This window comes from Cydia splendana, chromosome 18 (genome assembly GCF_910591565.1).
Source record: "Cydia splendana chromosome 18, ilCydSple1.2, whole genome shotgun sequence".
Lineage (NCBI taxonomy): Eukaryota > Metazoa > Arthropoda > Insecta > Lepidoptera > Tortricidae > Cydia > Cydia splendana.
Genome location: NC_085977.1, coordinates 12,930,688 through 12,946,614, shown reverse-complemented (window position 1 = coordinate 12,946,614; position 15,927 = coordinate 12,930,688). Strand labels below are relative to the sequence as shown.

General features: G+C 35.6%; 1 protein-coding gene, 1 long non-coding RNA gene and 1 pseudogene across 2 annotated transcripts in view; 2 read left to right on the top strand and 1 right to left on the bottom strand.

Annotated features, from left to right (window-relative positions):
* Positions 1 to 15,927, top strand: part of LOC134799162 (uncharacterized) — a 409,935-nt gene that overhangs the window by 36,004 nt on the left and 358,004 nt on the right. The window lies entirely within an intron of this gene.
* LOC134799161 (uncharacterized) lies at positions 1,570 to 8,131 on the top strand (annotated as a pseudogene).
* LOC134799249 (uncharacterized) lies at positions 9,520 to 11,355 on the bottom strand. Its single transcript, XM_063771629.1, has 2 exons — positions 10,696 to 11,355; positions 9,520 to 10,237 (listed from the first exon to the last, which is right to left on the bottom strand). The coding sequence occupies exons 1-2, from the start codon at positions 11,168 to 11,170 to the stop codon at positions 10,077 to 10,079; spliced, it is 636 nt and encodes a 211-aa protein (XP_063627699.1). The 5' UTR covers positions 11,171 to 11,355; the 3' UTR covers positions 9,520 to 10,076.

Below are 15,927 nucleotides of genomic sequence, written 5' to 3'. Positions count from 1 at the left end.
CTAGCCGGTTACATCCCGACCATCTGGCAACCCTTTAGCCATATTAAAATGCATATAAGGTGAGGTCACTATTCTAGATACAGATTTATATGGGCCGTTTTTGTCACTCAATGACGATGCGACCTCGTTATATTTGCCTGTACCTACTGATCGGCGATCGGTGGGTACCGCTAGGTTTTGGCCATTGAGAATCAAGGTGACGCATTGGCAGTCAGGTAGGATAATATAGCTATGACATTCGGTTGGGTCTCACATCGAGGTCTGCTCGAGGGACTATGCTATACAAATGGATCGCTAGCTTTTTGTTCGGTAGATACGCATATGAGCCATAGTAGACGGAAGCAGTGAGATTCAATACCACGAAGACACAAGAATCGCCGACCATCCCAAACCCACTAAGAAGTAATGTGGTTCTTTGCCGTCTATCCAGCTGATCCGATCGCTTCGGACTGTGTGCGCGTCCGTGCTGCCAGGGTTGGCTACCAGTTCACCTGCCTGTATCAAACATACATTATTTAGTAACTATAAGCACGTAAATATAAAAAAATGCAAGGGGGGGTGGGCACAACCAATGTACCTAAATAAAAACGCGAGCGTAGCGAGCGCGAAATTTTTTCGATAGAAATAAAGCAATTTGATAGAAAAGGTACATTTTTAGGGTTCCGTACTTAAAAAGGAAAAACATCGGAACCCATATAGGATCACTTTGTTGTCCGTCCGGCCGTCTGTCTTTCTCAATATAAAGGGTCTTGACATGACAGAGGGCAGCAAAATCGACAAATAATGCTTGTTATTTAAATTTTCCAAAAAAATAGGGGAGCGGCAAAGTTCTGGTCGACCCTGGACAGAAAATAAAATATTTTTTGGCCCAAATTTGCCGTCCCCTAAAATCAAAATCTTTCAAACAATATCAAAAAACTTATCGCAATATAAAAGTTACTGAGGGGCAATTTGTCACAACCGTGTTTATCGACTCATTTTATTTACCTTTCCTGGGGGTAGAATTAAGCTTGACCATATGCATCAAAGAAATGCTTTTTGTATGTACTTTTGATATATGTAACAATATGTGAAAAATATTTTTTTTTTATGAAAAATAATTTTTTTTGGACACAATTTAAGAATCACCCAAATATCATTAACATATGGAATGGGGAGTTAAAACTCTTATTATTTTTGGTTTTTGTTTGTTTTGTATAACTTGCGATGCTCAATCATTTATTTTTGTTTTAGTATGTAATCTCATGAATAGAAATGTACAATAGTTTCTTTTGAGAAAATAAATTTCATAAACATAAATTCGATTCGATTTCATTTTGCGCCTTTAAAAGGACATCGGGACATAGGAGGTTAAAGTACTAATCACCGAGTTGAGGAAAATAAACTACCTATGGATACCTAAACGGACAAAGCGAAACCATAAGTTTTGTTCCTTTAGTTTACTACGGAATCCTAAAAACGAAGTATTAAATGTGTTAATTGGCTAATTCAGAAAAACCATAAGCACTTAAGTGTATCAAATTTACTATGACCGTCGCAGGTTACTAATTCAAAAGTAATTACCTATGATTTGTGACTGCGTGGATTTGTTTTATTTAGTACCTGTACTGAAATACAGAATATAAATGCGAAATTCTTCTGAAAATCTTTATTAATTACATCCCTATAGGTATAATCACCTATAAGATCACATTTGTTCACAATCACGGATCACTGTGAAATAGATAACAATGGGAATAAAAATGCATGTTTATATTTTTGTTTTTCTGCTTATCTGGAGTGGGGTAAGCAAATAACAAATTTCTTTTTTAATAACAACAAATATATAAATAAATATTGGGCAATTTTGTGTTATAAAATAACGTCTTTCAGGGGTTTTTAAATATTTTTCATTTGTCATGCTCTGAAAGAGATTAAGCTGACCGAAAAAAAATCACCAGTCATGATATTCACTTTTACGCTAAAAGTTGCCTACACACAACGCAAAACTCAGTTTTATGAGTGAATATCGTGTTAAGTACTTTAAGTCAATACAAAGGATTCTGAAACAAATGTTACTAGCAAGATCATTGCTTGTTGATAAGCTCAACCGGCAACCATACAAAAACATTGTGAGTTATATAAACGCTTGATAATAATTATTAGCTAGGTATTACAATCAGCTTAGGGAGGAATTCAAAAAAAAATTTTATTGTTCGTGTACCTACACTACGAATAGACAAAAGTAAACAACGTAGATACAAAAATACTTGAAAATAAACATGAAGATGAAAGAGGGATATTTATTTATCCATTCTTAACAAATGCATTCTTAAACAATTTTTCATATTATTTATTCAAACAAGTTTTACACAGCATTATAATGTTACTACACTTACTACCAAAGGCAATGCAAAACTACAAAACAAATGAAACTACAAATAAAAAAAATACATACGGCGACATTCGGGAAATGAATAAGAGATTCACTAGATATGAAATAGTAAAGATATGTGACTTTCCACGGCAAAAGGTACCATTGCCCCGGCTTAATATTGGAGCGGCGTTAATAATAGCGTAAGCGCCAGCTGCAATAAAGGTACCTTTTGCCGTCGAACGTCACATATCTTTACTATTTCATATCTAGCGAATCTTTAATTCATTTCCCGAATCGCGCCGTTAGACAATACGAATAAAAACAAAATCCAAATTGATCAGTAATTCGACACATGTCACACTTCATTTAACCGTTCATAGAGTTATGTATGGAACGAATGTTCCTTCGCTCGTATACAGGCTTTACTAAATTAGGAACGTGTGTATGAGACCTTGTATGGCCACAAAGCTATTTGTGACTATTCCTGCTTAATACCAGCTACAAAATGGTGTTTCAGGTCTGCTACGGCGGTGAGACAAACAGAATAATAGGAGGAGTACAAGAGCAAGATGCAAGTGATCCTAAATATCAAAAAATGGCAAATGAACTAGTACATTCCTATCTCAATATCAGAGACCAAGACAAAAGAAATGTTACAGTCATTAAAGTTACGACACAGGTGGTTTCAGGAATCATCACTAAAATAAAACTCCGATTATTTCTGGTTAATGGCCAATCGACAACATGTGATTTCAATGTATGGAAACAAAAATGGAAGGATGTAAAACATGTAACTCATAAATGTGATTCGCTGTTTCTTGAAAAGTTAAGTTCCAGCAATTTTCGTCAACCTGAGAAATATCGAAACCCTAAAAATCTTAATTACCTAGACTTTGCACGACTATGTATTAAAACCTTAGTTGAAAAACCTGGCCCTAAGCCTTTTGTTAAAAAAGATGTAAAGGAAATATCCGTGGGCAGAGCAAAAGTATCAATGAATACTGAAATAAACATGTTCCTTGAAATCAATGTGATTACAGTCAAGAATGAGTATTTTAAATGTACTAGTTGGATTACGGAAGCTTCACGGTCACTCAAAAATCCAAAAATGATCGCTAAAGTAAACTGCAGGATAGCGTATGTTGAACCAGAAAATGAACCAGGTGGCCTAGAACCCCAAAATCCTAAGGATCCAAAGTATAAGGAATTAGCATTAGAATCTTTCAAAAAATATGAACAAACTAATAATGGTTTTATAAAAATTAAACAGCTCAAGGTGAAAAAAGTAACCACGCAAGTAGTTTCTGGAGTTATCACTCGAATAGAGTTCATTGTGGTTTCAACTAAAGGGAAAAAATTTGATTGCCGTTCAAAAATCACACAACAAAAAATATATTGGGTTAATAATAAGGTCATCAGTGTCACTTGCGAGAGGAAAAGGAGCCAACAGGTTCCCGGTGGCCTAGTACACCGAAATCCTAAAGATCCAAAGTACTAATGGCTTTATAAAAGTTAAAAAGCTCAAGGTGACTAAAGTAACCACGCAGGTAGTTTCTGGAGTTATCACTCCGATAGATTTCAATGTGATTCCTTCGAGAGGTAAACCATTTTCATGTCATTCACAGATTATAGAGGAACGGGGTCATAATAAGGTCTTTATCGTCACTTGTGATAACAAATGAGCCTCGAATAATTACGATCCTGAATGACACTTAAGTATAATTCCTTTGTATGCTCCCACGATTTTTCCCAAGTTTCAGATTAGCATTGAAACAATTCTCCACTAATAAGAATTCCTCAATGTAATTCTTAACAATTCTCCACTAATAAGAGAATTGTTTTAAATAACTTGCGTGAGTAGTCCTTGAACGGGCTGTGTAGTTACTTTATAGTCACTTCATATAATTATGTCTTACTTGAAATGGAGGGACATAAGGAGATATTGAAATTCTGGAAATTATTCTTTTAATAGTACTCAGGGTAGTCAGGGTCTTATTCCTCTTCACTTCCGACTTCGTTCTTGGGATTATCAGGATTTTAAGATATCTCACAGTTCACTTTTATAATTTCATCCCATTCGTTTTCAAAAATTTTAGAATGGCAAATGAATGGTTGACCTTTGATAGTCACAATAAAATAAATTTGAGTGAAAACTCCAAAAACGATTTGCGTTGTTACTTTAGTCACCTTGAAACCCTTAATCAAATAACGGGAAATTATTTCCCACTTCATTCTAATTTACGAAATATTTTTTATCTTTTAACCATACAGATTTAAAATTTTAGTAACATTTTGAATTTGAAAAATGGCAACACTTTTCTAATGGCCGCCATTTGTGACCATACGTCAAAGTCAATGTCAGTTGTCGTGATTTTTTTTGTAATAACAGTTTTTTTAGTGTTTTGAGGTTAAATGCGAAAAAAAAATCTGGTAAGTGCATACACTGAATACTATCATAAACTAGACTTATTTACTCTGTGTTTTGTTTGAAAAGAATTGTGACAACGATATGATTTAGCCAATAAAAAAATTTAAGGTTTTAGTAAGTGGGAAATTATTTCCCATTGTTTGTTCCTGAACTTACGATTTACAAAAAAATGGTAGGTTTTTATCAAGTGGGAAATTATTTCCCAGTGTTTATACTCCACCTAAATTTTAATTTGTTTCTATATATAAAAAATATATGCCCGTTTGTCTGTTACACAAAAAAAATATGTGCCTTCTTTTTGTTTTCTTTTTTTCTTTAATTGTTTCTTTGATTTTTGAAGATAACGTTAAAAAATCATACTTGAATTCCAAGCAAAGCCGGGGCAGCTACTAACTAGTAAAAAGTTCGTAACCGTATCGGACAATGGGAAACTATTTCCCACTTAATTCAAAATTTTGCAATTCCGTAACGGATAACGGGAAATTATTTCCCACCGCAAAACCCCCCTTTCCCCCCACTTAAATTTTTTAAATATATTTTTTCGTAATCTACGCACCCAAATTACCTAAAAACCATTCTTAGTTTTCAAAAATCTCATAAAAAGTGTCCCGTTTGATTAAGGGTTAACTTTTATATTGCGATAAGTTTTTTGATATTGTTTGAAAGGTTTATTTGCTAATTGTTTATACTTGGGATCGTTAGGATTTGGGGTACTAGGTCCCCAGAACTCTCCGGGTTCTTTGGTGGTAACTCATCGCGCTGGGAAAAACTATCGGTCGCATGGTAGATATAATTATTGGCGTAGAATGTAGGTACATTGCATAACACGGGCCTAAAACAATTCACAATTTTGCACGTCTATCTCCCATGTATAAAATATAAAATGGGAGATAGATGTGCAAAAATAAAATTATACCTACCTAGTTTTAATAAATAAAATAACCTAAAATTACGTCACCGCCTTATAAGCAGAGATCGGACAATTTATCGCAAAAATAAATATTGTATGGAACATGATACAATTTTTTTAACAATTTTGAACTGCAGTTTTTGAGTATAATCTGGAAATTTTATAAAGAGATTATGTGTACATAATATGAGTTGAATAAATCTTGTCCTATTTTGATATATAAATGATTTTTGATGGTTTGCGATGATTTGTCCGATCACTGCTTATAAGTGTTTAAATCATATAATACCTTACTACGGCTCTCTATTATATAATCTGCGTCACAGTATGAGTTAGTATTATGTTCTATATTGCAAAGTAAAGCAAAATTAGTTTAACCCTTGTGCCTTGAAACCCTCACAACGCGCAAGATTCCACTTATCGAACCACTCGATCTCTCGCTCGCGGTTAATTTTTGGAATCATCGCTTTCTCGGGTATCAATATTAGCACGTTGTAAAACAAAAAACTATTATCTATGTATGAGCGTTTCTTTTATTTTTTGCCATTTTTATATATTGTGATTTTTTGCCACTTTTGTGTTCTTTCTACTAAGAATCACGAGCTCTTTCGATCCAAATAGGATAAAAATGTCCCAGAATTTTTTTCCTATTGTGTTACGCCCATATACTTTGTATGGCGGTAACAAAAAGGAAAGTTTGAAAAATGTACTTACCTGTGGAAATTTTAGGACACTTTTTTTCTCCTATAAGGATGAAAAGGGCTCGCGATTCTGACTAGAAATAACACAAAAGTGCCAAAAAAGGCCACAATACATAAAAAAACAACGGGTTGCACTCCGGGAGTGCCGACAGAAGTGAAAACTCAATGACTAGTCCAAAATGTCAGCAGCACTATGTATAATTGACCCATCCTCCTTTCTATTGAAAAACTTTAGTTCCGAAATTGCTGGTCAGTGAGTTTGTTTAAAATTCCAAATTCAAATTTGTAGCGTTCATTGTTTAAAATTCGAATAGAAATTGTAAAGTTACCTTGCAGACCTCGCACCTAAATATATTTGGTCATGATATTTTGAGTTTTATTCACCAGTTTTTTCATCAAATTGTAGCTTTATTGAATTATATTTGAGTGATATAAAGTTAGAATGTAACTGTGAGATCCTCGTATTTCAACCCGTACAAGAAGATTAGAACCTTTTTCATGTAATGTCATTGAGTTTTTCTTTATTGATTTAAATGCCATCTAAATGAGTGGCCATCTAAACGTTACTGTCACGTGATCGCGTTACGCGTTACGCTGTCTCGAGGTTATCATTTTTTCCCCACCTCATAAAGTGCCCAGCGCCGCTAAAGAAGTTTTCACTTCAAAATGCCAAAAAATAAAAGAAACGCTCGTATAAGAAACGACTCTATTGATGTCTGCGTATAAATACCTAGTCCTTAGGTAGTGTGTTAGGATGATGTGTAACCTCGTTTTGCAGTCGTCGTCCCAGTTTACCGAGGCCGCGGCCGGGACACTGTCTAGGTACGCTTTGTGTGCCCTACTATATTTGTATACACAGAATAATGTACTTACACCTATAAAGGTCGGTTTATTTTATATTTACAGACATTGAGCGTGCCTGACACGTGCCGTGCATTTTTTTAATATAATTACAGTTGTCTGTCGGTGTCTGCGCGGCCGTGTAGCGGTGGATATAGATATGAATAGGTACGTTAATAAACATTGTAAGGAAAAATATTATGTTTCATTTCTCATGCTTTGAAAGAGGGTCATTGTTGTTCTAAATGGTCGCAGAAAATAATACGTGTTTACGTTCCAAGTACGAATTTTTAATTTTTTTCAATTGAAATTTGTGTTTAAATGGATCTGGGGGCACGGTAAACGGCTAAGCCACATATTTTTACTAAGGTGTAGAGTTTGTGAAGTTAGGGCTTGTTTAGTTAGAAGCTTTTGGCTCCACAAGAGATCTGATAACTTTTTGATAGTGCGAGCCTTTATGGTTTCGTCTTGGCAACATTTTACATAAAAATGTATTTGGTGGGATTTGTTATACAATTTCTATTCTGATATAAATATCATTAACATATGGAATGGGGAGTTAAAACCCTTAGTTATTGTTTTTGGTGTTTGTTTTTTTTTGTATAACTTGCGATGCTCACTCATTTACTTTTGTTTTAGTATGTAATCTCATGAATAGAAATGTACAATAGTTTCTTTTGAGAAAATAAAGTTTACTACGGAATCCTAAAAACGAAGTATTAAATGTGTTGGCTAATTCAGAAAAAAACATAAGCACTTAAGTGTATCAAATTTACTATGACCGTCGCAGGTTACTAATTCAAAAGTAATTACCTATGATTTGTGACTGCGTGGATTTGTTTTATTTAGTACCTGTACTGAAATACAGAATATAAATGCGGAATTCATCTGAAAATTTTTATAGGTTTGAAATTTAACATAGTAATTTAAATTTATGTCTAGATGTGTTATCAAACATAAAAATATCATTTTATAAACCTAAAAAAATTAAATAAATGAATAACACTTTGTATTACTACTAGCACCATCTGTTAGAAAAATTATGAATTAAAATTCGTGCTAATGTACTATGTGCTAACAACGATGAATACAAAAAAGTAGAGATGCAACGGATAGTTGGATGGCCGGATACCGGATGCCGGATATTCGGCCTCACCATCGGCCGAATATTCGGTATCCGGCCGCCGAATATGTTCGGCCGGCGGAACTATACCGACATTTCGGTTTTAAGGTGCGCATTATGCAGGTTTTGACCTGTTCCGTAGTTAACGTTCGCGCGGACTCATTTCTAAGTTCGAAATGAGTGCGCGTGCAAGTGAGTGTGAGTGGAATGTTTAAATTGTTTTAAAATAATAAACCAGTACGATTATAACCGTGACTGTTTCTTATTCCAATTTTGTTTACTCCGAAATCAAGCAATGTTACTATCCGGTATCCGGCATGATAGTAGGCCACTATCCGGTATCCGGCCGGATGTTAAAAACATGGCCGGATAGGCCGGATACCGGATAGTAACCGAATATCCGGTGCATCTCTACAAAAAAGGGTTAACATTTTGGATTCTGACCTATCTCGCTTCGCTCGGTTTGATTCCCAATTTACAAATTAAGTTTCTGTGAATACTGGAACATTCAATCTTGCTGTATATTCACTGCGGAGGTCAATTTACTCGTATGGTCTGTTCTGTGACGCCGATGAACTGATCAGTCATGTTGTGTTAGCAAACTTAAATCGGGTATTTTCAGTTCGAGAAACAGTTTTAGTGTTACTATTGCTTGGAACTGCCAAAATTATAAATAAAGATAAGCATAGGCCGTCTGTATCGGCCCTAAATCAATGAAGTTTGTTAATACAGACGGACTACAACCCGACTGCAACTTGTATGGAAACTGCACTCCGACTGCACGCCATTGCAACGTCGGCGTGCAGTTCAACAAAATGACCCAGAACCCTGGGAGTACCTAGTGGAACTCAGGTTTGGTGCAACATAGGCACACGCTGTTTTAGTCATTCGACACGTCTTGATGAGCACTTGGGAGAGCAGTACGATAGAGCTGATGCTGAACCCTGGCTGTAGCTAGCGGAACTCAGGTTTGGTGCAACATAGACACACACTGGGTTGGACATCCGACTCGTCATGATGATCACTTAGTAGAGCAGTACTCAAGATAGCTGATGCTGAACCCTGGCAGTACCTAGTGGAGCTCGGCTTTAATACAACATATGCACACGCTGTTTAGTCATCCGACTCGTCTTGATGAGCACTTAGGAGAGCAGTACCTTGGTGCATTCTAGATGACAAGGTTCACGATGACGCAGCGCGCACAATACGCGCGGCGTTGAAAAGGTTAACGCGTAAAGGAGCGTGCGAGAACTGTAGGATCAACCATCTGGTGAAACCTTTTCACCAACAAGGACGTCAACTGACGCGCGCGTCTTCATCCTACTATCAACCTTAGTGCATTCTAGATATGTACAAGTTTCACAATGACGCGCTGCGAACGATAGGCGTGGCGTTTAAAGGGTTGATGTGAAGTGGATGTGGGTCTGTAATCTGATCCTATTCACGCAAATAAATAATTTATGATTTATGTGTCAATGCCAAGTGTAAGTTTTCTATGTACAGTCAGCCAAGAAAGTGGTTTACCACTTTTCGACTCTATCAATCAGATGATAGAGTCGAAAAGTGGTAAACCACTTTCTTGGCTGACCGTACAGACGATAACGTGGCAGGCCCTCCAACGCGCACGGTCCCTATTCGCTGATGGTGACCCTATCAGTGACCTCACACTTCACTGTAGGTACCAAGTTTTATAATTATATTCGAACAACGAAAAAAACTTAAGTTTGCCTGTTCTTCAGAGAGTCCGAGTTATTGTCCGCGAATCTGACCTTGACCTTGACTTTGGAGTTTCTGGGACACGAGCTCCGGGCGATCGGTGAATGCCGGTCCTCGAGACCACCATCGAAGCCACGTGACGCCCCGGACACAGTGCACATGTCTACAGAAACAAGATCAACTAGATGCGACTTTATTAAGGTTTTACTTTTATCTACAATCCACATAATTGCTATGGCCATTAACGCTTTCACTGCCAGCATTGTCACCTACCTCTGACATGAACATCAAATGAATACTTACTGGATGATATTTAAGGTTAATCAGAATCACATTAAAACAATTTCTTTATAAATATCACTGTGTAATATCTGGGAGATCGAGCTTGGCTCGGAAACACATAAAAACTCAAAAATGCCCGTTTTCCCAGAGATAAGACCTAGCTAGATCGATTTTTCGCCCCCGAAAACCCTCATATAGCAAATTTCATCGAAATCGTTAGAGCCGTTTCCATGATCCCCGAAATATATAAACATAGATATAAATAAATATACAAGAATTGCTCGTTTAAAGGTATAAGATTGAATTATTGACATCGTAAAAATATCGACAAGAACATACCTTTAATCGCCACCTTCAGCGCTCGTTTCGCATTCAACAACTCCTTCTTAAGTTTGTCTACCAAACTTTGCTTGGATTCCAATAAAACATGCAATTTCTCATTTTCCAAACGCAAGTCGAGCGTCGTTGCTATCCCTTCAGATTCCCGTTTCTGGGCCACATCTAGTTGTTTCTTTAACTCGCCTGTTACAGCTTCGAACTTTCTTCTAGACGATTCCAGATCGAGACCAGCTTTCTCCAAATCGTTTTTCAATTTCTTGTTCTCATTTTGGAGTTTTTTGACTGTAATGCCGCGTGACAAGCAAAGCTTATCGACGTTGTACGTTGTGAATGAGTCTTTTACTTCCACGTCTATTGTATCGAAATTTCTGAGTTCTACATCCTCGTTGCCGTTTTGGTTATTGGTCCCTTGTTTATTTAGTGCGTAGGATTCCTGCTTAGTTGGCTTTAATTTGTGTTCTAAATTATTGTCCATGCCTGCCACAATTTCTTCGGTGGAAAAATATATAGTAATTGTGTATATTTACTAGAACTGAATAGGTAAAAAAATTCTCCAAAATACTGTAAAATTCAATACAATTCCGCCTTATTTTGACAGCAGGCATTGTCGCTTTTACGTCACCAGTCAGTGCGAGCGAGCGGGCTCGCGCTTGGAGGTTTAATAACTTTAATAACCCTAAGCAGATTTTTTTTGTTGAGAGTAACTTAATAGGTCTAAGGCTCCTAGTGAGTATTATATTCTTTGGTCTAAGGTAACTTTGCATCGCAGTCATCGCACAATTTTTCGTATAAATTTGTCAGTAATGCAATACTACCATAGTTTGTTATTGCAAGTTATATACATGCAGTTAGAACGACTCTCTAGTCTATGTACCTAAAATAGTAGTAGGGATCTATCAGTGTCAATCTATGACATCCTGTTTTAGTATAGAGAGTTACTGTCATGGTAAATTATGTAGCTACATCTAATCGAGAGTAGGCTGAAGGTTATAGCGCCATCGCTCGAAAAGATTGCACCATACCTTTGGCCTAACAGTCGAGTATCTACTCGACTCTACACGCCAACTGGCGTTAGTATTAATATTTAACAAGAAACACATATCAGTGAAAGAATAAGGATCAAAGTCAAATGGCGTTCTAACAGTTTTAATCTTCTGTCGAAAGATGGCAGTAAATTTATAGTGGCTACATAATTTACTTTGACAATCCGCCTCTATACACTCTATTCTCTTTGGTAGTATTTAAAAAAAATGGTAATTCAGGTTACACATTTGATTAGTACACATTTATTTATTTATTCGTTTGGCAAAAATACAATCGTCTTTATGATATAGGTTAGACATATTATGTAATACACAGTTAAGTGTCTAATATCAATACGGGCAAATACATACATGTATAGTGATTATATTGCAATAGGCGGCAACCACGGCTGTGGTTAGTTAACCGCAAGAATACCTACTATTCGGTTAGTATTGGAATTGTATAATGTAATGTATATGTTCATAGTAATCAATTAATCATAGTAGGTACAAATCCCAGAAAATAATATTATTGTTTGTTTATTTCATAAGTTTATAGTTTGATAAGTTTATTATGAAAAATATTTTCCCCAACATACAAAGGATTTAAATTATTCAATGTCAAAGTCAAATATTTTATTGCGTTTCATGTGTATATTCGATGCTTATTTATAGCTTAAATCTAAGTACAGTCTCAAAAATAACAAAGGACAATTGTTATAAACTTATAATTTTCATAGCAAAAATAACTTCATGAAAATGTGCTTCACCGTGGTCTGCAATTTTATAAGCTTTATAGGATCCTTCCTGTTTAGCCTGTCCGTCCGTCATGGCAAAGACATATGTAACTCCGTATAAGATGAATAAAGTCTAAGAAAAAAACGTGCCTCGGAAATCAAGAAAAAGTCATTCTCGGATAGATGGCGCACACACCTTTGGCCTATGGACGGCTAGATGGCGTTGACACCGTTTTATATTTAACAATTTTAACACATAGGTATCAGTGAATGAACATGGGTCAAAATGATATAAAAATAATAAAATCATTTATCTATATATATATTTTTTTTCGATAGTTTTATACGTTTTCATTTTGAGTTTTAGTCGTGTGTCGATAGATGGCAGTAAATTTACTGTGACTACAAAATTTACTTTGACAGGAGCCATCTATACTATCTATTCTCTTTGGTCATGGGCAATTTTGTCCCAAAGTAATGTTTAACCACAGAGTGGGAGCCCCACGAGTCTAACCGGGGAGCCGGCAGGCCTCGTGGGCGATGACGGGATAACTTGGACTCCTTCTTGAGAGGCTGGCCAGATATAGCACTAACAGCTAGAGACGAGTGGAAGAAGAGGGGGGAGGCCTTTGCCCAGCAGTGGGACCCAGTGGGCTCTGAATAATAATAATAATGTTGTATTCCACATCGTATCGATATATTACGTGCGTCGGAAGTCGATACATGAGAAGTCCCTGTGTCAATTCATAAATGTCACAAGAATTTCCGCCTCTGTTAATAAATAAATAATACCTATTGTAGTAGTTATTGTATTTATAGACAAATAAAGTAAACATGTAATTGTAAGGATCAGATGATAAGTCACCTTAGCTTAGGTGTTTGTGTAATCTTGAACAGAATGCTTTAGTTCGCCGTCCCTTCTGATTCTGCTCTGACGAGTGTTATTACCTCCAATAAAAAAAACAATAATTTAAAAATACAGTAATGCTGTATATTTTTATAGTTCTCTTCTTTTTACCATCGATTTTCGCCAATTGCTGCTATCCAAAATCTATACAGTTCAAAATGAGTGACAAAAATAAATCGTGCCATGATTACAAAGCAAACAGACACCATGATGGTTCGTGCTACGCCATGGTGTGTGGTGATGGAACGGCTCCTTCGATTTACTTCGACTGTGGGGTTGGGGACTGTAACATGTTTGGTTGCGATTGTGACGGCGGTTGCAGGCCAGGGGATGCAGTGAAGCAGTTTGGGGAACTTCATCGTGATGAGGTTTATGGTGTTGCAACTTTGGTGTGGCATAAGCCTTGTTGGCAATATCCTTCGCATTGGCAACACGCATGTAAGCTATGGGCGTCGGTACATTGGCGAAAATTTGTTTAAAATGATCCTTGAAATTATAAAACTGGTAGTTAAGGTCAATTGGAGGAAGACCGTCTATTTACAACAAGCTCTTTCATAGCTTCTATCTCTTGCGTTTATACACATACTCGACTTACAGAAAGTCGGGAGAGCAGAAGGAGCAATGCTCTATCTTCATGACTGTGTCTGAGCGAAGTACGTACCTATACAAATGCCCTATGACGGTCTTTCCAACTCCCAATAATTGTATATGCCAGTCTTCGCCACGTTAATATAGTCTTTTTTATTTGAATCAAATGTGAATGTGTCTAGAATTAGGTTGAATTTGTTTATGTGCAGTAATGTTATCCTATCATTTACTCCTTTAATAAATGTTATATTAAAATTTATAAGTTAAATTGTAATAATAATAATATGTATGTTCCTGACTTAATAATGTAATATTGTCTTCAGTTACAGCGATAATTATTCATGAAATAAAACTATTTAGACTGATTATATCGCGTACAGGTATAACGAATTTAAAATACATAAACGTAACGTCGGGATGTATTTTAAATTCGTTATACGTGATATATTTACGTTTTTTTTTTATGTTGAATGCCTTTGCATATGCCTACTGTACTTTTAATTATTATATAATTGTTTGTTTTGTATTATTCGGTCATGCTATGAAGTCTTTAAATCCAACAGACAAGTGTATTATGTAATAGTAAGTATACAATACTCGTTTATTTTCTAAAAATATTTTGGTTTGTGCTGTAGGGTGGTTCACGTTTGTATGGGAAAAATTCAAACTCTAGCTAGAAGAAGCGGCACCCCCTCATTTTGTTACACTTGTTCTGTTGACTAAATATGCCAAGTTTTGTAATCTTATCTCAACTACAAGGGGGTGCTACAAAGTTATTTGGTGAAAAACCATTTTTATTTCTATTTATTATGATTTTTTTAGGTGAAATTCTAAAAATCTTACTTTTGAAAAATTATAAAAAATAAAAATAAAAAAGTTTTTCTACTTAAAAACTTATATTATAAATCACATGTGCAAATAATGTGAAAACAGATACTTAAATAAAATTCTGAATAATAACTACTTTTTTTTTGGTTTTCATACAACATACAAAATTTTCAAAGTGGTTGAGCACCCCCTTGTAGTTGAGATAAAATTACGAAACTTGGTGTATTTTATCAGCATAATAAGTGTAACAAAATAAGGGGGTGCCCCGTCGGAAAATAAAAAAAATGTTTTTTGAACCACCCTATTGTGCTGTTTATGTTAGGATACTATAAAGTGAAATATATGTCATTTACGAAATAGTGACCTAAGTCTGTAATCTGGAGGCAGTTCTCGATTCTAGTTTCGGGTATTGGAGGTCTTGGTCAAATTTTATCTCGTATAATATCTATTTCACTTAATAAAAATCTCTGTTACCTACACAGTGCATAGTGCATCTACATATAACAAAAAAATATTCGTACAAAAATAGTTTACATTTATACTACCTACAGTACCTACAATCAAGATAAACAAAAAAGACAATAACACCCTGAAAGTTTCATGTAGGCTGTTCTATATAAAGAACTATTCATTGCAAATTATAAAATTAAATTGGATCAAAAGATCGGTGGGACGCGGCGTCTAGGTAGGTAGTCGATATAAGTCTGTGGTTGTATGTACGTCTTGTCGTTGAAGTATAGTATGTACTTTTATCGATAACAGGATTGTCGATATTTTTATTGTGGCAAGCACTAAACAAATGTTGTTCCTGCTAGAAAAATATCTAGGTATACTTATAAGTAAATAAAATTATAGTACGCTTAACTTGTTCGCAATTCCTGTAGACATTGCAAAATTAGAATCAGAAGTAAATTTTATCGCTGCGCCTATAAAGCTGGGATACTTACATTTTTTTAGCACTTGAGACTCAAATAAGAAAAACAGGATAAATGTTGTGTTAGAGCAAGACAAGTCAGCAGCGATTTTGATAGCACACGCAGTGCAAGTGTTATTTATACGTCATTATTTGATAGAAGGTTGATGTTTAAAATAACACTTGCACTGCGTGTGCTATCAAAATCGTTGCAGACTTGTCTTGGTCTAACTCTAA

What these genes read in the sequence shown, in the direction of transcription:
- LOC134799249 (XM_063771629.1), bottom strand. Translation starts at nt 11,170, where the DNA reads ATGGACAATAATTTAGAACACAAATTAAAGCCAACTAAGCAGGAATCC. An exon ending in GCTGAAGGTGGCGATTAAAG is followed by an intron (nt 10,238 to 10,695) that starts GTATGTTCTTGT and finishes TTGTTTCTGTAG; the next exon opens with ACATGTGCACTGTGTCCGGG.